General features: G+C 43.8%; 1 protein-coding gene across 1 annotated transcript in view; it reads right to left on the reverse strand.

The window, feature by feature from the left end:
• Nucleotides 1-730: 730 nt before the first annotated feature.
• Nucleotides 731-23,321, reverse strand: part of LOC110270569 (uncharacterized) — a 50,606-nt gene continuing 28,015 nt past the window's right edge. Inside the window, exon 3 of the mRNA XM_088501356.1 lies at nucleotides 731-2,812. Within this exon, the coding sequence (XP_088357482.1) occupies nucleotides 2,349-2,812 (464 nt within the window). The 3' untranslated portion in view covers nucleotides 731-2,348. The remainder of the gene's footprint in view (nucleotides 2,813-23,321) is intronic.

Below are 23,321 nucleotides of genomic sequence, written 5' to 3' on the forward strand. Positions count from 1 at the left end.
ATGCTAATACGCATCGACGCGCACGCGCACTGGGCGCGTTCGCGTGAGTTGCTTGATCTTATTTGATGGGTGCGGAGGCGTGAAGTATGCCAACGCGTGAACAGCGAGGGGTGCGGACGCGTACAGCGTGCGTTCGCGCAAGTTGAGTTGAGTTGGGGGCTTAAAGTTGGCCTAACTCTCTGGAGACTGGCCTGGGAGTCGCGCACCAGACCTGCGCACACGCGGCATGTACGCGTCCGCGCGCATTGGGGGAAAGGGAGATTCATGCGTGAGCGTGCAGTGCGCGCTAACGTGGGGTGGCATATTAGGCAGGAGCGCGTGCGCGTACGGTGCGCGCACGCGTACATGAGATTGCGCCTGAGTCTTAGAATTGGCTTGAGGCACGCCCGACTCTCGGGTTCGTGGCCTAGATTGGTGGCAACACGCAAGGACGCGCGCACGGTAAATGCGCGTTCGCGTACATTGACAAATTGTGAAATGGCGCGCTGGTGCGATGCATGCGCTCGCGCAGATCGGGTTGGGCCTGGGGCCTAAAGCTAGCCCAGAAATGGCTTAACTCTCTGGGGTTTGGCTCAATCATTTGCAGCAGCAAATCGGCGCGGACGCGGCAGGTGCGCGTCCGCGTGGGTCAGGTTGGGCTCAAGGCACAATGTTTGCCCAAGAGAGGCCCAACTTTCGGGAGTGTGGCTCGTGGTGCATGCGCACCGGGACGCGTACGCGCGCGTCCACGCCCACCTTTTTTTTTTTTCTTCTCTTTTTTTTTTTTTTTCAGAAAAAAATTGCTGGGTGCTCCCCTTAGTGTTCACAACTCTTATTCACTCAACCATCATACAATTCACAAAAATGCAATTTTTGATATTATTCATCTACTACTAAACACAACATGCACGTGACTAAGCTAACAATTAAGTTGTACAAACAAATTTCTATGAAGCATCTACCTACAATGGTAACTCAAATCACTTATTAAATAAATTTAAAAGAGTGGAAAGAGTTTACCATGGTGGGGTGTCTCCCACCTAGCACTTTTAGTTTAAGTCCTTAAGTTGGACATTTTGAGAAGCCTATTGTCATGGTGGCTTGTGTTTGTACTCGTCCTTGAATCTCCAAGGATCTTTGCTTCTCAATTGGTTGACAGAATTTCCAACCATGTTCATTAAGCTTGGACACAGTTCTACCCAAGATGTGAGTCCCCATAGTTGGTTTTCACATAGCGAACCGGGATCCCATATCTTGTCTTCACACCCATCCGTTAGTTGAGTTTCATGGTTTTGTCGGATGAGCGGTTGACATAAAGGTGATTGACTCATAGAATTCTCTTTACTCCACCAATGCTTCCTCCTAGATCCGTATAAAGTAATCCTTGTCCCAACATCATCCCTATACCTTGAGGCCTTGGCCTTGATAGGCTTAACACCCATTTTCCAACCACTACACAACTCGTTTTTACTTTTAATTCCACAAAGAGTTCTAAGTTGACCATCATTTTCAAGCAAACCATATTCAAGTGAGAGATTAAAGCTCAGGGATAGAGATTTTACCCACTTAAATGTTGTATTGGATGGTAATTTGGGGAGAGAGGCTTCCCCACACTTAGACCATGCAAGGTCCACTCTCTTGTGCTCCTCTTTAGTTGTTTCCACCTCTTCACAATTCTCTTCACTTTCAACCTCATCCTCTTTGTTACGTGGCTTGGTGTTATCTTCAAGCACTTCATCTTGTTTAATGAGAGGCGATTCAATTTTGGATAGAAATTCATTGATGAACGAGGTCATCTCTTGATCAACCTCTTCATATTCTTCAATTTCAATATACACCGTGCCCTTCTCATCTTCCTTGGGAGGTTGTGCATACTCTTCTATAATTTCAACTCCATGTCCAATGGGTGAAGATTCCATTGTAGAGAGCAATTCATCTATGATTGAATCCATTTCTTGATAAACCTCTTCCAAGTCTCCAACGATGATATGTCTTGGAGATTGCGCACCCTCCTCAACATCAATATCAAACTTCTTGGAAGAGTTCTCCATGATGCTACATTCCCATGGACTTTCAACATCTCCGAGATCTTCAACCACTTCTCCCCTTTCTTCAGTGATCATAGGTTTCTCTAATTGTTCCAACACAAAATTTGACTCCTCCTTTTCCACCGAATTTTCCAATTTCTCCTTCATGCTTTGCTCTTCTTTTGACTTTTCACATGTGGTCACGGAAGTACCTTGAATATTCAAGCATTGGTGGGCTAAAGTGTGCACCACCTTAGTCAAGTTGGTCACGAACTCAAGTGTATCCCGTTTCATGGCCTCTTGTCCTTGAAGTAATAAAGTGAGAGAATCGTCTATTGGGGCTTATGGTGGGTAGGAAGGTTCGTTGTTTTGGAGAGAGAGTTCATAATAGGAAGGTGGTTCTTTTTGGTAAGGTTGTGGAGATTGTGTGTATTGAGGTGGTTCTTGGTAGTGATCTTGATAGGGTGGTGGTTCTAAGGGCTCGTGCTCATAATGGTCATAAGAATATGGTAGGGGTGGTTGGTTATATGAGGGGTAAGGATCATAGGAAGGTGCTTGGTATGGGAAGGCTTGTGAGAATGGTTGAGGTTCATGTTGAGGGTGAGAGTCATAGGCATATGGTGGCGGTGCTTGGAAGTCACAAGGTGATTCACCATAGCCATTGGATTGGTATGCATCATAGAATGGCTCTTCTTCATAGTGCATTGGTGGAGGTTGTTGCCATGAAGATTGATCATATGCATATGGCTCCTCCCACCTTTGATTGTCCCATCCTTGATACACATCTTCATTATAGTCCTCATTTCCTACAACATGTTGATAACCAAACTCATAGCCAAGGTGAGAATTCATGATAGCAAGAAGAAAATGAAAACAAAATCAAATAAGAAGCAAGAAAATTAAATCCTAAAACTAGCAAAAGCTAACAAAAGCAAACATATTCACACTATTCACATATATACAATAACCAATAACATAACACCATTGCAATTTTCCCCGGCAACGGCGCCATTTTGACGATTGGATTTTTGACGGTTTAGAAATTCACTAATTAAATCTCGTTGTAAAGTATAGTTTCTAAACCAAGCAATAATCCTTTCATACAAAAAAGTTGTTTGTCACTAGTACAAACCCCTAAAATTTATAAACCGAAGTATTGGACCTCGGGTCGTTCTCCCTAGGAATTACAATAAAGTGTCTTGTTATTGGTTATGAGTTATTTTGGGGTTTTGGATAAGAAGCATGAAAAGTAAATGGCAATGAAAATAAACTAACAACTATAAAAGGCTCTTGGTAAGGTGTGAGAACTAGAAGCCCTATCCTAGTTATCCTTCTCAATTGTGATGAGAATTGTTCATTGCTACCACTTAGTTAACCCTTAATAATTAAAGGAAAGTCAAGTGGATGAATTGACTTGAGCCACAAGTCCTAGCCAACTCCCAAGGAAAGACTAGCTTTAGTGCACCCCAAACCAATTAGCAATCTCTCCAATTATCAATCAACAAAGGAATTAGATAACTCAAGTGTCACTAATTACTCTACCTAGGCCAAGAGGAACAAAATCTACACTAAAACTAAAAGAGACATTTCAACAAACACATAAAGTGCAAGAGGAGTAAACATTATTAAATGCAAGAATTAAAGGAATCTACAACTACAAAAACAAGAGATCAACAATAGAAAATCAAAGAAGACACATTTATTATCAAATTTTGACAAATGAATTTTTGCCGGTATAGAAATTATCAAATGATCAATCGTAGTATAGTCTAAACCGACGCAAAATCCTTCATCAAACAAATCTACAATCTATATCCGAGAGCACTAGTCTCCCGAGTCGTTCTCCCTTGGAATTGCCAAAGTGTGCATCTTATTGATTTAGTAAGCCTTGTTGGGATTCTTTGAAGGTTTTAGCAAAGTAATGAGAAACAAACAATCAATTATCAAAAGACTTGGCTTAGGGTTGGCATTAGAAATTCTATCCTTATAGTCCATTCAATGTTGACAACAATTAGGCCTTGCTTCATTTAGTTATCCCCTAGGTATAGAGGGAGGTCAAATGAAAGCAATCAACTTGAGTCACAAGTCCTAGCTTCACCTTATGGGAATCTAGCTTTAGTGCACTCCAAGCCAACTAGCAATCCCTAATTCCAAATCAACTATTGATACAACTATTCAACTTCTTCCAAGGACCAAACCCTATGCCAAGTGTGAAAATTCTACTCCATAGCTAGTGTTGTCATTTTATCAAACATGTGATGAGCAAGAAGGAAAGTCATAGTAAAATGAGAAGAAAAGTCAAATTGAAAGTATTGCAACACAAAGATCTAACAACAAGTCTCAAAGAATAGCAATGAAAATCGAATTCTCAAAATAGAGACGAAATCCCAAATTACAAAGTTGAATTCTAGATCTATGAGAATTGATCAATTGCATCTACTACTTGAAATTGGAGAAGAAAATCTATGACATGAACAATGTGGAGTGAGAATTATAATGGATCTCACCAAAAAGTCATTGAAAATTCAGAAATTAGATGAGGATGAACCCTAGTGAAAAGCTTGGAATCTCCCTCTTCTTCTCCCCAAGGTGTAACTAACTCTCCTCTCCCCAAAATATCTAGATCTTAGAAAATGAACTAAAAAATTGTCCCTAACCCTTGCTCCTTTGGTCTTCTTAAGCTTTTCCCGCCAAGGTGTTTTCCCAAAAGTGGGATCCTTAACTGCCTCCACGCCTAAGTCACGTGACTTCTTAAAAAATCATATTCGCAAATCGGCGCGCACGCGCAAGGTACGCGCACGCGCCGCGGAGGCGTGATGTACGCGTGCGCACCCATGAAGATCCTGGCTTAGCCGCTTCTCAAGCCGGCTCTTGGCTTTGGCTTCACGTTGCCCTATCCGCGCGGGCGCGCCAAGTGCGCGCACGCGCCCATGCGGAAATTTCCAAAGCTTAATCCTCATGCTTGCTTCCTTTGTACCCGTCTTCCTTCTCTCTTTCGGTCCATTCCTACTCTATATCCTGAAACCACTTAACACACAAGTCACGGCATCGAATGGCATCAAGAGAAGATTAGAAATGTATCTATTTTAGTGCGAAATAAGAATGTTTTCATTCATGAGGCGAAATTAGGAAAGGAATGCAAAATCTTGTATTTTCATATAGAAAGTGTGTGGAATCATTGATAAAACCCCTGAAATCAGCACAAGATAAACCCTCAAATTGGGGTTTGTCAACCTCCCCACACTTAGATTCTAGCATGTCCTCATGCTTAGAGAAATGCAAAGAAACACAGAAGACCGAGGGATTGCAAAAGTATAAGACTCATGAAGTGCAACCTACTTATATGCATGCAACTATGACTAGTGCCACTATCCACTTGGTTGGGAGCAAATTAGCCTTCTTAGGACATATGCAAGCACATGGGATACGATGGTGGTCAAAGCATAGGACTTGCCACTTTCTAAGCATCAAATGCAATATGTGCCACCTTGCATGAGGAATGCTCGCGAGAGCCGGGAATCAAAGGATTGAGCATCGAACCCTCGTCGGAAGTGTTTGCACTCTAATCACTCGGTGTTTGGGGTTTATTCTCTCAATTCTCCCCTAATCATGCTTTCCAAGATTTGTTTTTCATCTAACAATCAACAATTATTCAATGCATGCATACAATTATCATGAGGTCTTTTCCTTAGGTCGTAATGGGGTTAGGGTCAAGGTAGGGTCATATATGGCTAGTGGACTTAGGATTTGAATCTTTGATTAACTTAAACTTTCCCACCTAACCTATATAATGACCTATACAATTAAGTACTAACCTAACTACCCATTTCTCACTTTTCCACATACTTATGCATTTTCTTTTCGTTTCACAATACTTATGCATTGATTCCTCTTGAGCTTCACTTTGGGGCATTTTGTCCCCTTTTATTATTTTTCCTCTTCTCTTTTTTTTTTTCTTTCTTTTTCTATTTTTTCTTTTCTTTTCCATATTGTTTTCTTTTTCTTTTGTTCTTTTGTTTTTCTCATTTTATTTTTCTATATACAAGAGCGTCAATGCATAAGGTTTTACATTTGATCAATACATGAGTATGTACCCAATTCCCAATATTTTCAATAATAATACAAAATACCCTTTTATTCACCCAATGTCCCAAGGTTCCCACACTTGAATGATACTCACACACACTAGCCTAAGCTAATCAAAGATCCAAATAAGGACTTTTATTGTTTTCCGCTTTAAGGCTTGTAATGTGCTAAATTAAGAACAAAGTGGGTTAATCGTAGGCTCAAATTTGGCTAACAAAGGAAGATAGAGGGTAAGGCCATTTGGGTGAGTGAGCTAATGAAATGATGGCCTCAATCATATAAATGCATGAATACACCAAATAATGGACATAAAGAATCAAACAAATCAAAGGTCACAATCATAGAAAGAGAATAATGCACACAAGAAGGAAAAATAAGTGGTTATAAGATGTAACCACACCATTAGGCTCAAATCTCACAAGCTTGTGTTCTTAACTTCAAACCCATGTTCCAAAATATAATTCTTCATGCAACTTTGGCATCAAAGCATTAAAAATTTGCAATGCCATGGTTGCCCCAAAGTGTTGGTTTCCTAAGAGAGAATTTCATTGTTCCAACCAAGCAGACTTATCATGCGAATGGTGCCAACTAAAACCTAATCATGCAACCTATCCTAATTTATTCGGATTTATTCAGATGTTACCTACGGAGATCGGTCGGCCGACCTCCCCACACTTAAAACTTAGCACGGTCCTCCGTGCTAGAGGTTAGGCGCACTGGGTGATCGAGCGCCGAGTGTGCCACATCTCCAATGCCATTGCTATCTCCGCTTGAAGTTGCGGTGGAGGTGGAGATATCGGGTTCCTCCATAGGTGGGGTGATTATGCTTAGAAGCCTCTTCACATGAGCATAGCGGCGTTGGTTACGCCTCTCATAGCGATCTAATTTGTTGTGAAGGTCCTCAAGGCGTTGGGCGGCCGATTTTTGTGATGTAGATGAAGTGGTAGCGTGGCCAGTTGGTGTGGGCAGTTCAATGTCCTTGGCGACTTCCGGAGGCTTGAGGCATCTCTTGGTCGGAATGATATCACCATCGACCGGTATTGAGGTTCGCCTATCTTTAGTCTCCCGGTTGACGCCGGCTTTCGCAACTAATGCCGTCACTAAAGCGGGGAATGGTAGATTTCCCTTGGCATGAATGCGCCCCATGGATTGGCGGATAGCATGTGCAACGTCGACCGGTTTCTCGGTCAAGATGCACCATATCGATAAGGCAAGCTCGGCGGTGATGGACCCATGTGTGCTTGGGAGCGCGTAGTGAGCTAGAATTTGGGCCCATGCCGTGGCTTCTTGAGTGAGGTGGCGGACATCTAAACCCTTGGGTCTTCGCTTTATGGTCCCCCGAATCCAATATGCGTCGGGTAAAGCAATGACGCGGAGGATCGCGCTCCAATCGAATGCGCGGTCAACGCATGTAGCCAAGACTTCTTGGTAGGCGTCATATGCATCCGTTGACGGTGCAATCCCAAGGACTTCTCGGATGGTTTCCACTGTGACCGACACTTGTTTTCGGCGCACAAATATTGATGTGAGATGAGGTGAGTGGAAGTTGGAGTAGAATTCCACCACCCATGAGAGATTGGCCTCCGTTGGTTGCCTCAAGAGGAACCTCCATTGCCTCCGGTCAATGTGTGGCATCACAATCGGAATGAGGTGAGCCGGTAAGACTAGGAGGGGTTCCGGATGGTAATTCCTTTCAATCATTCTGGAGTAAACAAGTTCGCAGTAACGGTTGGGAAACTTGTTTGAATCCTTAGGAGGGTTGTCCTTCTCTAGAACGTCAACGGGGCCCTTAGTCTTCTTCAGGAGGGGCCTGGCCGTTAGTTCTTGGCACACTTTATTGGAAGCTGGCTTCTTGGGGTCTTTCCCCTTGTTCTTTTTGATGACCATCCTGTGGAAGCAAGAAAGGGAAAATATCAAACCCAAAGAAGTGGAGGTACATGAGCTCTATGTAATGAAAAGTTATGCCATAGAATATGGGTATCTTTGTTACATGACAGTTGCAACATGTGACTAGGATAATGTGTGAAGGGCAAGGCAAATTATTATCATGTGGTGCAAGGGTAGTTTAAGCATGCAAGGAAGAGGCATGAGAAGCACACACCCTTAGGGACCATAAATGGAAGGCAAGCTAAGAAAATGGGAATGAATGGTTTGTGGAAAGTGGGGATGCACTCAAAAGTGATTGGTGAGAGGCAAGGTAGTCACAATGAGTCCAAAATTCAAGTGTGCCTTTCATCGAACACTTGGCGTGCATCCTTGAAGTAGTATGTGATTATGTAAAAATGAGAGCAATGTAACATTCCACAATCCATTATTAATGATTATAGTGCATATTGATTGCAAGAAAAATTAAGCAACACCATTCATCTATTCATGTAAGTGAGTTTGAGACCTAAATGCCCATGAAGAATTGGATTGAAAGAGAGGAGAGCAAAGACATCCCAAGGAAGTAATTAGAGAAAGAAGGAAGAGAGAAGAAAAAGAAGAAAGAAGCTACCTAAAAGATGGTGCAACTAAATGAATAAGAACTACAAGAGATCAATGAACTAAGAGGGAGCCTAGTATAATACCTTGTGAGATGGAGAAGGATATGGAAGAAGAAGAGAAGTGGAATGAGAATGAAGGGATGAGTGTGCCCTTTCTTTTTTTAAAGAAGGCGTCGATCACCGGCGCGTGCGCGCGCGGTGCGCGCTCGCGCAGGGAGTGAGGTGGACTAGGGGTGCGCGCGCGCACATTTCGCGTGCGCGTCCATGCGCTTGGGCTGGCGGCGCAGGAGAGGCACAGGGGTGGCATAACTCTCTGGACGAAGTACCAGAGATTGCTTCAGCGCTTTTTGGCGCGCGCGCGCACAGTGCGCGCACGCGTCCTCGTGGTTGTGCCCCAGGCATGAGAAGGGCCTGGAGGGGGCTCAACTCTCTGTAAAGTGGCTCAGAGAGGAGTGCAGAATAAAAGGGCGCGTGCGCGGCTGCGGCGCGCGCGCGCATTTCGTGCTTGCTTGGTATGGACGCGTGCGCGCCAGGTGCGCGCACGCGGCAAAGGTGCTGGGCCGGTGGCTTAGTGTAAGCTTGAGAGTGGCTTAACTCTCTGTAGGATGTACTAGGAGGGCAGCAAGGCAATCGGCGCGGACGCGCACAGTGCGCTTGTGCGTCGATTGGCAGATTTCGCCCATGTGCGCGGACGCGCCATGTGCGCGCATGCGCAGAGGGGTGGTTTTTTCTAAATTTGCAAGTGTTTTACCCCACTTTTGACATTTCAAAACCCCCCCTATACAGCCACTCAAGCACTATAGCAGGGCATTTTACTTGGTAAACTATCAATGAAGTCAACAAATGAAGGGGAGTTGTCATTAAAATCTAGCTAACAAACATGAAGTCAAGTGTCTATGTACAAATCTCAAAGGAAGATCTTACCATGGTGGGGTGTCTCCCACCTAGCACTTTTGTTTAACGTCCTTAAGTTGGACTTTCAGTAGCTTATAGTGTTTATTCAAGAGTTGCATCCCTCAAGAGGAACACTTCAAATTCCTTGGCGTTCTTTCTTTGCTCGCCATGATACAATTTGAGACGGTGTCTGTTTACCTTGAAGATGTTCGGGCTTGATGGGTGGCGCAAGTGGTAGACTCCATAAGGTTCTACTTTCTCTACTTGGTAGGGCCCATCCCACCTTGATCTAAGCTTTCCGGGTAGTAATCTCAACCTTGAATTGTAGAGAAGGACTAGATCACCGGGTCGGAATTCTCTTCTCCTAATGTTCTTGTCATGGATGGCTTTCAACTTTTCCTTATAAAGTCTAGAGTTGTCGTAAGCTTCCAATCTCAAACATTCTAATTCTGCCAATTGAAGCTTTCTCTCTACTCCGGCCCCACCCAAGCTCATATTACACTCCTTTACGGCCCAATAAGCTTTGTGTTCAATTTCCACCGGTAAGTGACATGCTTTACCATATACAAGCCGGAAGGGGCTCATGCCAATGGGTGTCTTGTAAGCCGTTCGATAGGCCCACAGTGCATCGGAGAGTTTAATGCTCCAATCTTTCCTATTCGGCTTTACAATCCTTTCTAACACATGCTTGATTTCCCGGTTAGAGACTTTGGCTTGGCCGTTTGTCTGAGGGTGGTAAGCCGTGGCGACTTTGTGGATGATGCCATATTTTCTCATGAGGCCGTCTATTCTTTTGTTGCAAAAGTGGGATCCTTGGTCACTTATGATTGCTCTTGGGGCGCCAAAGCGACAAATGATATTGTTCCTCACAAAAGAATACACAACATTAGCGTCATCCGTTCGGGTGGGGATTGCCTCCACCCATTTTGACACATAATCGACGGCTAACAAGATGTAAAGAAAGCCATTGGAATTTGGAAATGGTCCCATGAAGTCGATTCCCCATACGTCAAAGATTTCGCAAAAAAGCATATTTTGTTGGGGAATTTCGTCCTTCTTGGAAATATCTCCAAACCTAATACATTGGGGACAAGATTTGCAATAGAGAGAAGCATCTTTGAGAAGAGTTGGCCACCAAAATCCGCAATCAAGGATTTTTCTTGCCGTTCTTTGGGGTCCGTAGTGACCACCTCCTTCGGAAGCATGGCAAGCGTCCAAGATTGCTTGGAATTCGGTTTGAGGTATGCACCGTCGCATTATTTGGTCCGCTCCACACCTCCACAAGTAGGGATCATCCCAAATATAGTATTTGGATTCGCTTTTCAGCTTATCCTTTTTGTTTTTGTCGAGTTTGGGAGGGAAAGTGCGTGAAACCAAATAGTTTGCTATTGGGGCATACCAAGGAACCACTTCCGAGATTGCATGCAAAGCATCTAAAGGAAAGGAATCATTGATAGGGGTGGTGTCGCCTTTTGTGTGTTCGAGGCGACTTAAATGGTCCGCCACTAGGTTTTGGGAACCGCTCCTATCTTTGATTTCTAAGTCAAATTCTTGTAATAAGAGCACCCAACGAATTAATCTTGGTTTTGATTCCTTTTTTGCCAACAAGTACTTTAGTGCCGCGTGATCCGAGTACACTACTACCTTGGAACCAAGAAGATAGGCTCGGAACTTGTCCAAAGCAAAAACAATAGCTAGGAGTTCCTTTTCGGTAGTAGTGTAGTTGGATTGGGCTCCGTCTAATGTTTTGGAAGCATAAGCTATGACATAGGGAATCTTACCCTCGCGTTGTGCTAACACGGCTCCTATCGCATAATTCGAAGCATCACACATGATTTCAAAGGGTTGAGTCCAATTGGGTCCTCGTACAATAGGGGCTTGTGTCAATGCTACCTTGAGTTTGTCATATGCTTCCATACATTCCTTGCTCATCTCAAATTCGGTGCCTTTTTGTAGTAATCGAGAGAGGGGTAAGGCCACCTTGCTAAAGTCCTTGATGAATCTCCGGTAGAATCCTGCATGTCTAAGAAAAGAACGGACTTCCCTCTCGGAGGAGGGGTAAGGTAAATTGGATATGACATTTATCTTTGCCGGATCTACGGAGATGCCTTCCTTTGATACTATGTGTCCCAAAACAATGCCTTGTTTGACCATGAAATGACATTTTTCAAAATTTAAGACAAGGTTTGTTTTGGTGCATCTTTCTAAGACTTTTTCAAGGTTGCCTAAGCAATGCTCAAATGACTCACCATACACGCTAAAATCATCCATGAAAACTTCCATCGATTGCTCTAGAAAGTCCGCAAATAGGCTCATCATGCATCTTTGAAACGTTGCCGGTGCATTGCATAGGCCAAATGGCATACGCTTGTAAGCATACGTTCCAAAGGGGCAAGTAAATGTGGTTTTTTCTTGGTCTTCTAGAGCAATATGAATTTGGAAGTATCCGGAGTAGCCATCAAGAAAACAATAGTATGATTTACCGGCTAACCGATCAAGCATTTGATCGATAAATGGTAGTGGAAAGTGATCTTTTCTTGTGGCCGCATTCAATCTTCGGTAGTCTATGCATACTCTCCAAGAATTCTGCACTCTTGTTGCTATAAGTTCACCACTTTCGTTTTTGATTGTTGTCACTCCGGACTTCTTTGGCACTACTTGGACCGGGCTTACCCATTCGCTATCCGAGATAGGATAGATGATGTCCGCTTCAAGTAGCTTAGTGACTTCTTTCTTCACCACCTCAAGAATGGTTGGGTTAAGTCTCCTTTGAGGTTGTCGGACCGGTCTTGCTCCTTCTTCAAGAAATATGCGGTGCTCGCATACTTGGGGGCTTATTCCCACTAGATCCGCCAAACTCCACCCAATTGCCCTTTTGTTTTTCCTCAATACATTCAGCAATTTTTCTTCTTGTTGAGGAGTTAACTCTTGTGCAATTATCACGGGTAGCTTTTGGGCTTCATCAAGGTATGAATACCTTAAGTGAGGTGGTAGTGGCTTCAATTCCATCTTCTTGTCATTCTTTGAAGTTTGAGTTTCCGGATGGTTTGTATGATGTGTGGTATTTAGTTCGCTTGACTTTTCATTTGCTTCTTCGACCATGCACTTCTCATCTAATCTTGCAAGATGCACTTCGGCTACTATGTTATCGATTGGGTCACACCGAAATAGAGAGTGGTTCTCCGGTGGATGCTTCATTACTTCCTCTAGGCTAAAGCTTACAATTCTCCCATCTATTTCAAATGAGTAGTTCCCCGAGTAAGCATCAAGCTTAAATCTAGAAGTTCTCAAGAATGGCCTTCCAAGTAGGATAGATGATGCTCTCTCGGTTTCGCTTGACGGCATTTCAAGGACATAGAAGTCAATCGGAAACACCAACCCCTTTATATTCACCAATACATCTTCCGCAACACCTGCTACGGTTATTATGCTTTTATCCGCTAGGACAAATCTTACCGTCGACCTTTTTAGTGGTGGCAACTTCAACACCCGGTAAACGGAGAGCGGCATGATGCTAACACATGCTCCGAGGTCACACATACAATCTCTAAATTGAACTCCATTGATGGTGCAAGTGACCATACAAGGGCCCGGGTCATCACACTTCTCCGGCAATGTTCCCATTAAAGCGGAAATAGAACTCCCCAATGGGATGGTTTCCAATTCAAGAATTCTATCCTTGTTTATGCATAAATCTTTGAGGAATTTGGCATATCTAGGAACTTGATGAATGGCATCAAAGAGGGGGATGGTTACCTCAACTTTCTTGAACATTTCTACCATTTTGGGGTCGAGTTCTATGCGCTTTTTAGCTTTCTTTGCAAGTGTTGGAAATGGAAGTGGTTGAGCAATTTCTTCTTCCAGGGTTCTTTTGGCCTTGGTTGTCTCCCTTGTTAGTTGGGCTTCATCCTCGACTATGGCTTGTGGTGTCTCCTCTTCCACTACCTCTTCTATATCTATTCTCTCTTCCTCTTGGGCGGTTGTGATAGGACTTGGGTCCTTTGCTTCCTTTTCTTTTAGTTGTGTACCGGATCTAAGGGTGATGGCATTGATGCCCCCTTTTGGGTTTGGTTGAGGTTGAGAGGGAATGACACTTTGGATCGGGGGTTGAGGAGTGGGGGTCAATGGTGTGTCCATGCGTGCAAGAAGAGCTTGTAGTGTAGAGGTGAGGCCGGTGAGGCCGGAAGCAAGTGTGTTTTGTAATTCCTTTTGGCCTTGGATAATGGTCCGGAGTGTTTCGTCTTGGTTGGAGGGGGTGGTTGCATATGTGAGTTGAGGAGTTTGTGATTGGTTGGGTGGTGGTCTTTGATGTGGTGGTTGATATGTTTGGTAGTTTCTTTGTGGGTTTTGTTGATTGTATGGTTGATTTTGTAAGTTGTATGGTCGGTTTTGTGAGAAATTTTGCGAGTTGTTATTCCATCTTTGACCTCCTCCATTGTTGTTGTTGTCCCTATTCCCTTGTTGATGATTGTCTTTCCAATTTTGATTATTGTGTCCACTTCCTTGGTTGTAGCCTCCTCCTTGATAAGGGTGCCCTTGATTAGGATTACCTCCTTGGTAGTACCCTTGATTAGGGCGGTCATAGAAATTATGGGTAGCCGCCAAAGTGTTGTCTTCTTGAAGGCTTGGACATTCATCCGTGTGATGAGAGTAGCAAGAGCAAATGCCACATACTCTTTGAGGGACCAATTGTTGGTTGTGTTGTTGAGGTGGTGGAGGGTGTTGTTGATATGATTGAGGTTGTTGTGGTTGTTGTTGGTTCAATTGGAGTTGCCTCAAGACGGATGTCATCTCATTCAAGGATTGAGTTAGAGCGGTGGCTTCACCACTAGTCGATACCTCGTTCACGGTCCTTGGACGGTTGACTCTTCGCCTCATATGTTGATTGGATTCGGCTAAGTCAATAATAAGTTGCCATGCCTCCTCCGCGGTTTTATATTTGGACAAAGAACCATTGCTAGAAGTGTCCAAGAGGGTTCTATCTTGCTCTCGCATCCCTTGACATATGTATCCAAGCAATACTTGAGTGTCGATCATGTGATTAGGGCATGCATCTAGTAGTTTGCGAAACCGTTCCCAATACTCATAGAGTGGTTCCGTCTCACCTTGCACAATACAAGACATTTCCTTCCTTAGCCTATCCATTTTTTCCGGGGGCAAGAATTTATCCAAGAACCCCCTTCTAAGTAGGTCCCAATCGGAGGTAACTTCACTAGAGAAAGTGTAGAACCATTCTTTGGCCTTGTCCTCAAGAGAGAAAGGGAAAGCAAACAACCATATAGCAACTTCATCAGACCCTTCCCGTCTAGTAGTCGAGCATATGCGATGGAAGTCCTTGAGATGTCGAATAGGGTCTTGTGCGGGAAGCCCGTGAAACTTGGGTAGGAGGTTGATCAAAGCGGTCTTCAATTCAAAGTTCGCATTCAAATTGGGGTGAGTTACATGAAGGGGTTGAAGGACATAATCCGGTGCACCCGCTTCCTTGATGGTAACTCTCCTTGGAGCGTCCATGGTATTAGTACCTAAAACAAAAGAAGAATTGTTAGTGAGATTGATGGGAGTATGATTAAGGCCTTCTTTGAGTGACGGTTCAATGATCACTTCTAGTAAGGTGGTTGAGGTGGTGAAAACCTCTTCACCTTTTCCAAATCTTAGCCGCCTCCGAGCTTGTCTAATATGAAACAAAGTTCGTTCTATTTCCGGATCAAAAGGGGCTAAGCTCGGGTTCGGTTGTGAACGCATCATGCAATGAAGGGGAAATGGAATTCATTGTAACGATGAGGAGTTAGTCAATTGAGTAGTTTACAATGAAGTGCAACTATGTACATATATACACGCTTAATCCAAAACAATAACATGGCACACTAAGCAACTTCCCCGGCAACGGCGCCATTTTGACAAATGAATTTTTGCCGGTATAGAAATTATCAAATGATCAATCATAGTATAGTCTAAACCGACGCAAAATCCTTCATCAAACAAATCTACAATCTATATCCGAGAGTACTAGTCTCCCGAGTCGTTCTCCCTTGGAATTGCCAAAGTGTGCATCTTATTGATTTAGTAAGCCTTGTTGGGATTCTTTGAAGGTTTTAGCAAAGTAATGAGAAAAAAACAATCAATTATCAAAAGACTTGGCTTAGGGTTGGCATTAGAAATTCTATCCTTATAGTCCATTCAATGTTGACAACAATTAGGCCTTGCTTCATTTAGTTATCCCCTAGGTATAGAGGGAGGTCAAATGAAAGCAATCAACTTGAGTCACAAGTCCTAGCTTCACCTTATGGGAATCTAGCTTTAGTGCACTCCAAGCCAACTAGCAATCCCTAATTCCAAATCAACTATTGATACAACTATTCAACTTCTTCCAAGGACCAAACCCTATGCCAAGTGTGAAAATTCTACTCCATAGCTAGTGTTGTCATTTTATCAAACATGTGATGAGCAAGAAGGAAAGTCATAGTAAAATGAGAAGAAAAGTCGAATTGAAAGTATTGCAACACAAAGATCTAACAACAAGTCTCAAAGAATAGCAATGAAAATCGAATTCTCAAAATAGAGACGAAATCCCAAATTACAAAGTTGAATTCTAGATCTATGAGAATTGATCAATTGCATCTACTACTTGAAATTGGAGAAGAAAATCTATGACATGAACAATGTGGAGTGAGAATTATAATGGATCTCACCAAAAAGTCATTGAAAATTCAGAAATTAGATGAGGATGAACCCTAGTGAAAAGCTTGGAATCTCCCTCTTCTTCTCCCCAAGGTGTAACTAACTCTCCTCTCCCCAAAATATCTAGATCTTAGAAAATGAACTAAAAAATTGTCCCTAACCCTTGCTCCTTTGGTCTTCTTAAGCTTTTCCCGCCAAGGTGTTTTCCCAAAAGTGGGATCCTTAACTGCCTCCACGCCTAAGTCACGTGACTTCTTAAAAAATCATATTCGCAAATCGGCGCGCACGCGCAAGGTACGCGCACGCGCCGCGGAGGTGTGATGTACGCGTGCGCACCCATGAAGATCCTGGCTTAGCCGCTTCTCAAGCCGGCTCTTGGCTTTGGCTTCACGTTGCCCTATCCGCACGGGCGCGCCAAGTGCGCGCACGCGCCCATGCGGAAATTTCCAAAGCTTAATCCTCATGCTTCCTTCCTTTGTACCCGTCTTCCTTCTCTCTTTCGGTCCATTCCTACTCTATATCCTGAAACCACTTAACACACAAGTCACGGCATCGAATGGCATCAAGAGAAGATTAGAAATGTATCTATTTTAGTGCGAAATAAGCATGTTTTCATTCATGAGGCGAAATTAGGAAAGGAATGCAAAATCTTGTATTTTCATATAGAAAGTGTGTGGAATCATTGATAAAACCCCTGAAATCAGCACAAGATAAACTCTCAAATTGGGGTTTGTCAACCTCCCCACACTTAGATTCTAGCATGTCCTCATGCTTAGAGAAATGCAAAGAAACACAGAAGACCGAGGGATTGCAAAAGTATAAGACTCATGAAGTGCAACCTACTTATATGCATGCAACTATGACTAGTGCCACTATCCACTTGGTTGGGAGCAAATTAGCCTTCTTAGGACATATGCAAGCACATGGGATACGATGGTGGTCAAAGCATAGGACTTGCCACTTTCTAAGCATCAAATGCAATATGTGCCACCTTGCATGAGGAATGCTCGCGAGAGCCGGGAATCAAAGGATTGAGCATCGAACCCTCGTCGGAAGTGTTTGCACTCTAATCACTCGGTGTTTGGGGTTTATTCTCTCAATTCTCCCCTAATCATGCTTTCCAAGATTTGTTTTTCATCTAACAATCAACAATTATTCAATGCATGCATACAATTATCATGAGGTCTTTTCCTTAGGTCGTAATGGGGTTAGGGTCAAGGTAGGGTCATATATGGCTAGTGGACTTAGGATTTGAATCTTTGATTAACTTAAACTTTCCCACCTAACCTATATAATGACCTATACAATTAAGTACTAACCTAACTACCCATTTCTCACTTTTCCACATACTTATGCATTTTCTTTTCGTTTCACAATACTTATGCATTGATTCCTCTTGAGCTTCACTTTGGGGCATTTTGTCCCCTTTTATTATTTTTCCTCTTCTCTTTTTTTTTTCTTTCTTTTTCTATTTTTTCTTTTCTTTTCCATATTGTTTTCTTTTTCTTTTGTTCTTTTGTTTTTCTCATTTTATTTTTCTTTATACAAGAGCGTCAATGCATAAGGTTTTACATTTGATCAATACATGAGTATGTACCCAATTCCCAATATTTTCAATAATAATACAAAATACCCTTTTATTCACCCAATGTCCCAAGGTTCCCACACTTGAATGATACTCACACACACTAGCCTAAGCTAATCAAAGATCCAAATAAGGACTTTTATTGTTTTCCGCTTTAAGGCTTGTAATGTGCTAAATTAAGAACAAAGTGGGTTAATCGTAGGCTCAAATTTGGCTAACAAAGGAAGATAGAGGGTAAGGCCATTTGGGTGAGTGAGCTAATGAAATGATGGCCTCAATCATATAAATGCATGAATACACCAAATAATGGACATAAAGAATCAAACAAATCAAAGGTCACAATCATAGAAAGAGAATAATGCACACAAGAAGGAAAAATAAGTGGTTATAAGATGTAACCACACCATTAGGCTCAAATCTCACAAGCTTGTGTTCTTAACTTCAAACCCATGTTCCAAAATATAATTCTTCATGCAACTTTGGCATCAAAGCATTTAAAATTTGCAATGCCATGGTTGCCCCAAAGTGTTGGTTTCCTAAGAGAGAATTTCATTGTTCCAACCAAGCAGACTTATCATGCGAATGGTGCCAACTAAAACCTAATCATGCAACCTATCCTAATTTATTCGGATTTATTCAGATGTTACCTACGGAGATCGGTCGGCCGACCTCCCCACACTTAAAACTTAGCACGGTCCTCCGTGCTAGAGGTTAGGCACACTTTGCGATCGAGCGCCGAGTGTGCCACATCTCCAATGCCATTGCTATCTCCGCTTGAAGTTGCGGTGGAGGTGGAGATATCGGGTTCCTCCATAGGTGGGGTGATTATGCTTAGAAGCCTCTTCACATGAGCATAGCGGCGTTGGTTACGCCTCTCATAGCGGTCTAATTTGTTGTGAAGGTCCTCAAGGCGTTGGGCGGCCGATTTTTGTGATGTAGATGAAGTGGTAGCGTGGCCAGTTGGTGTGGGCAGTTCAATGTCCTTGGCGACTTCCGGAGGCTTGAGGCATCTCTTGGTCGGAATGATATCACCATCGACCGGTATTGAGGTTCGCCTATCTTTAGTCTCCCGGTTGACGCCGGCTTTCGCAACTAATGCCGTCACTAAAGCGGGGAATGGTAGATTTCCCTTGGCATGAATGCGCCCCATGGATTGGCGGATAGCATGTGCAACGTCGACCGGTTTCTCGGTCAAGATGCACCATATCAATAAGGCAAGCTCGGCGGTGATGGATGACCCATGTGTGCTTGGGAGCGCGTAGTGAGCTAGAATTTGGGCCCATGCCGTGGCTTCTTGAGTGAGGTGGCGGACATCTAAACCCTTGGGTCTTCGCTTTATGGTCCCCCGAATCCAATATGCGTCGGGTAAAGCAATGACGCGGAGGATCGCGCTCCAATCGAATGCGCGGTCAACGCATGTAGCCAAGACTTCTTGGTAGGCGTCATATGCATCCGTTGACGGTACAATCCCAAGGACTTCTCGGATGGTTTCCACTGTGACCGACACTTGTTTTCGGCGCACAAATATTGATGTGAGATGAGGTGAGTGGAAGTTGGAGTAGAATTCCACCACCCATGAGAGATTGGCCTCCGTTGGTTGCCTCAAGAGGAACCTCCATTGCCTCCGGTCAATGTGTGGCATCACAATCGGAATGAGGTGAGCCGGTAAGACTAGGAGGGGTTCCGGATGGTAATTCCTTTCAATCATTCTGGAGTAAACAAGTTCGCAGTAACGGTTGGGAAACTTGTTTGAATCCTTAGGAGGGTTGTCCTTCTCTAGAACGTCAACGGGGCCCTTAGTCTTCTTCAGGAGGGGCCTGGCCGTTAGTTCTTGGCGCACTTTATTGGAAGCTGGCTTCTTGGGGTCTTTCCCCTTGTTCTTTTTGATGACCATCCTGTGGAAGCAAGAAAGGGAAAATATCAAACCCAAAGAAGTGGAGGTACATGAGCTCTATGTAATGAAAAGTTATGCCATAGAATATGGGTATCTTTGTTACATGACAGCTGCAACATGTGACTAGGATAATGTGTGAAGGGCAAGGCAAATTATTATCATGTGGTGCAAGGGTAGTTTAAGCATGCAAGGAAGAGGCATGAGAAGCACACACCCTTAGGGACCATAAATGGAAGGCAAGCTAAGAAAATGGGAATGAATGGTTTGTGGAAAGTGGAGATGCACTCAAAAGTGATTGGTGAGAGGCAAGGTAGTCACAATGAGTCCAAAATTCAAGTGTGCCTTTCATCGAACACTTGGCGTGCATCCTTGAAGTAGTATGTGATTATGTGAAAATGAGAGCAATGTAACATTCCACAATCCATTATTAATGATTATAGTGCATATTGATTGCAAGAAAAATTAAGCAACACCATTCATCTATTCATGTAAGTGAGTTTGAGACCTAAATGCCCATGAAGAATTGGATTGAAAGAGAGGAGAGAGCAAAGACATCCCAAGGAAGTAATTAGAGAAAGAAGGAAGAGAGAAGAAAAAGAAGAAAGAAGCTACCTAAAAGATGGTGCAACTAAATGAATAAGAACTACAAGAGATCAATGAACTAAGAGGGAGCCTAGTATAATACCTTGTGAGATGGAGAAGGATATGGAAGAAGAAAAGAAGTGGAATTAGAATGAAGGGATGAGTGTGCCCTTTCTTTTTTTAAAGAAGGCGTCGATCACCGGCGCGTGCGCGCGCGGTGCGCGCTCGCGCAGGGAGTGAGGTGGACTAGGGGCGCGCGCGCACATTCCGCGTGCGCATCCATGCGCTTGGGCTGGCGGCGCAGGAGAGGCACAGGGGTGGCATAACTCTCTGGACGAAGTACCAGAGATTGCTTCAGCGCTTTTTGGCGCGCGCGCGCACAGTGCGCGCACGCGTCCTCGTGGTTGTGCCCCAGGCATGAGAAGGGCCTGGAGGGGGCTCAACTCTCTGTGAAGTGGCTCAGAGAGGAGTGCAGAATAAAAGGGCGCGTGCGCGGCTGCGGCGCGCGCGCGCATTTCGTGCTTGCTTGGTATGGACGCGTGCGCGCCAAGTGCGCGCACGCGGCAAAGGTGCTGGGCCGGTGGCTTAGTGTAAGCTTGAGAGTGGCTTAACTCTCTGTAGGATGTACTAGGAGGGCAGCAAGGCAATCGGCGCGGACGCGCACAGTGCGCTTGCGCGTCGATTGGCAGATTTCGCCCATGTGCGCGGACGCGCCATGTGCGTGCATGCGCAGAGGGGTGGTTTTTTCTAAATTTGCAAGTGTTTTACACCACTTTTGACATTTCAAACCCCCCCCCCCCATACAGCCACTCAAGCACTATAGCAGGGCATTTTACTTGGTAAACTATCAATGAAGTCAACAAATGAAGGGGAGTTGTCATTAAAATCTAGCTAACAAACATGAAGTCAAGTGTCTATGTACAAATCTCAAAGGAAGATCTTACCATGGTGGGGTGTCTCCCACCTAGCACTTTTGTTTAACGTCCTTAAGTTGGAGTTTCAGTAGCTTATAGTGTTTATTCAAGAGTTGCATCCCTCAAGAGGAACACTTCAAATTTCTTGGCGTTCTTTCTTTGCTCGCCATGATACAATTTGAGACGGTGCCCGTTTACCTTGAAGATGTTCGGGCTTGATGGGTGGCGCAAGTGGTAGACTCCATAAGGTTCTACTTTCTCTACTTGGTAGGGCCCATCCCACCTTGATCTAAGCTTTCCGGGTAGTAATCTCAACCTTGAATTGTAGAGAAGGACTAGATCACCGGGTCGGAATTCTCTTCTCCTAATGTTCTTATCATGGATGGCTTTCAACTTTTCCTTATAAAGTCTAGAGTTGTCGTAAGCTTCCAATCTCAAACATTCTAATTCTGCCAATTGAAGCTTTCTCTCTACTCCGGCCCCACCCAAGCTCATATTACACTCCTTTACGGCCCAATAAGCTTTGTGTTCAATTTCCACCGGTAAGTGACATGCTTTACCATATACAAGCCGGAAGGGGCTCATGCCAATGGGTGTCTTGTAAGCCGTTCGATAGGCCCACAGTGCATCGGAGAGTTTAATGCTCCAATCTTTCCTATTCGGCTTTACAATCCTTTCTAACACATGCTTGATTTCCCGGTTAGAGACTTCGGCTTGGCCGTTTGTCTGAGGGTGGTAAGCCGTGGCGACTTTGTGGATGATGCCATATTTTCTCATGAGGCCGTCTATTCTTTTGTTGCAAAAGTGGGATCCTTGGTCACTTATGATTGCTCTTGGGGCGCCAAAGCGACAAATGATATTGTTCCTCACAAAAGAATACACAACATTAGCGTCATCCGTTCGGGTGGGGATTGCCTCCACCCATTTTGACACATAATCGACGGCTAACAAGATGTAAAGAAAGCCATTGGAATTTGGAAATGGTCCCATGAAGTCGATTTCCCATACGTCAAAGATTTCGCAAAAAAGCATATTTTGTTGGGGAATTTCGTCCTTCTTGGAAATATCTCCAAACCTAATACATTGGGGACAAGATTTGCAATAGAGAGAAGCATCTTTGAGAAGAGTTGGCCACCAAAATCCGCAATCAAGGATTTTTCTTGCCGTTCTTTGGGGTCCGTAGTGACCACCTCCTTCGGAAGCATGGCAAGCGTCCAAGATTGCTTGGAATTCGGTTTGAGGTATGCACCGTCGCATTATTTGGTCCGCTCCATACCTCCACAAGTAGGGATCATCCCAAATATAGTATTTGGATTCGCTTTTCAGCTTATCCTTTTTGTTTTTGTCGAGATTGGAAGGGAAAGTGCGTGAAACCAAATAGTTTGCTATTGGGGCATACCAAGGAACCACTTCCGAGATTGCATGCAAAGCATCTAAAGGAAAGGAATCATTGATAGGGGTGGTGTCTCCTTTTGTGTGTTCGAGGCGACTTAAATGGTCCGCCACTAGGTTTTGGGAACCGCTCCTATCTTTGATTTCTAAGTCAAATTCTTGTAATAAGAGCACCCAACGAATTAATCTTGGTTTTGATTCCTTTTTTCCCAACAAGTACTTTAGTGCCGCGTGATCCGAGTACACTACTACCTTGGAACCAAGAAGATAGGCTCGGAACTTGTCCAAAGCAAAAACAATAGCTAGGAGTTCCTTTTCGGTAGTAGTGTAGTTAGATTGGGCTCCGTCTAATGTTTTGGAAGCATAAGCTATGACATAGGGAATCTTACCCTCGCGTTGTGCTAACACGGCTCCTATCGCATAATTCGAAGCATCACACATGATTTCAAAGGGTTGAGTCCAATTGGGTCCTCATACAATAGGGGCTTGTGTCAATGCTACCTTGAGTTTGTCATATGCTTCCATACATTCCTTGCTCATCTCAAATTCGGTGTCTTTTGTAGTAATCGAGAGAGGGGTAAGGCCACCTTGCTAAAGTCCTTGATGAATCTCCGGTAGAATCCTGCATGTCCAAGAAAAGAACGGACTTCCCTCTCGGAGGAGGGGTAAGGTAAACTGGATATGACATTTATCTTTGCCGGATCTACGGAGATGCCTTCCTTTGATACTATGTGTCCCAAAACAAGGAATTTGAAGTGTTCCTCTTGAGGGATGCAACTCTTGAATAAACACTATAAGCTACTG

The sequence above is a fragment of the Arachis ipaensis genome, chromosome B1, assembly GCF_059453495.1.
Source record: "Arachis ipaensis isolate K30076 ecotype BB chromosome B1, ASM5945349v1, whole genome shotgun sequence".
Taxonomy (NCBI): Eukaryota; Viridiplantae; Streptophyta; class Magnoliopsida; order Fabales; family Fabaceae; genus Arachis; species Arachis ipaensis.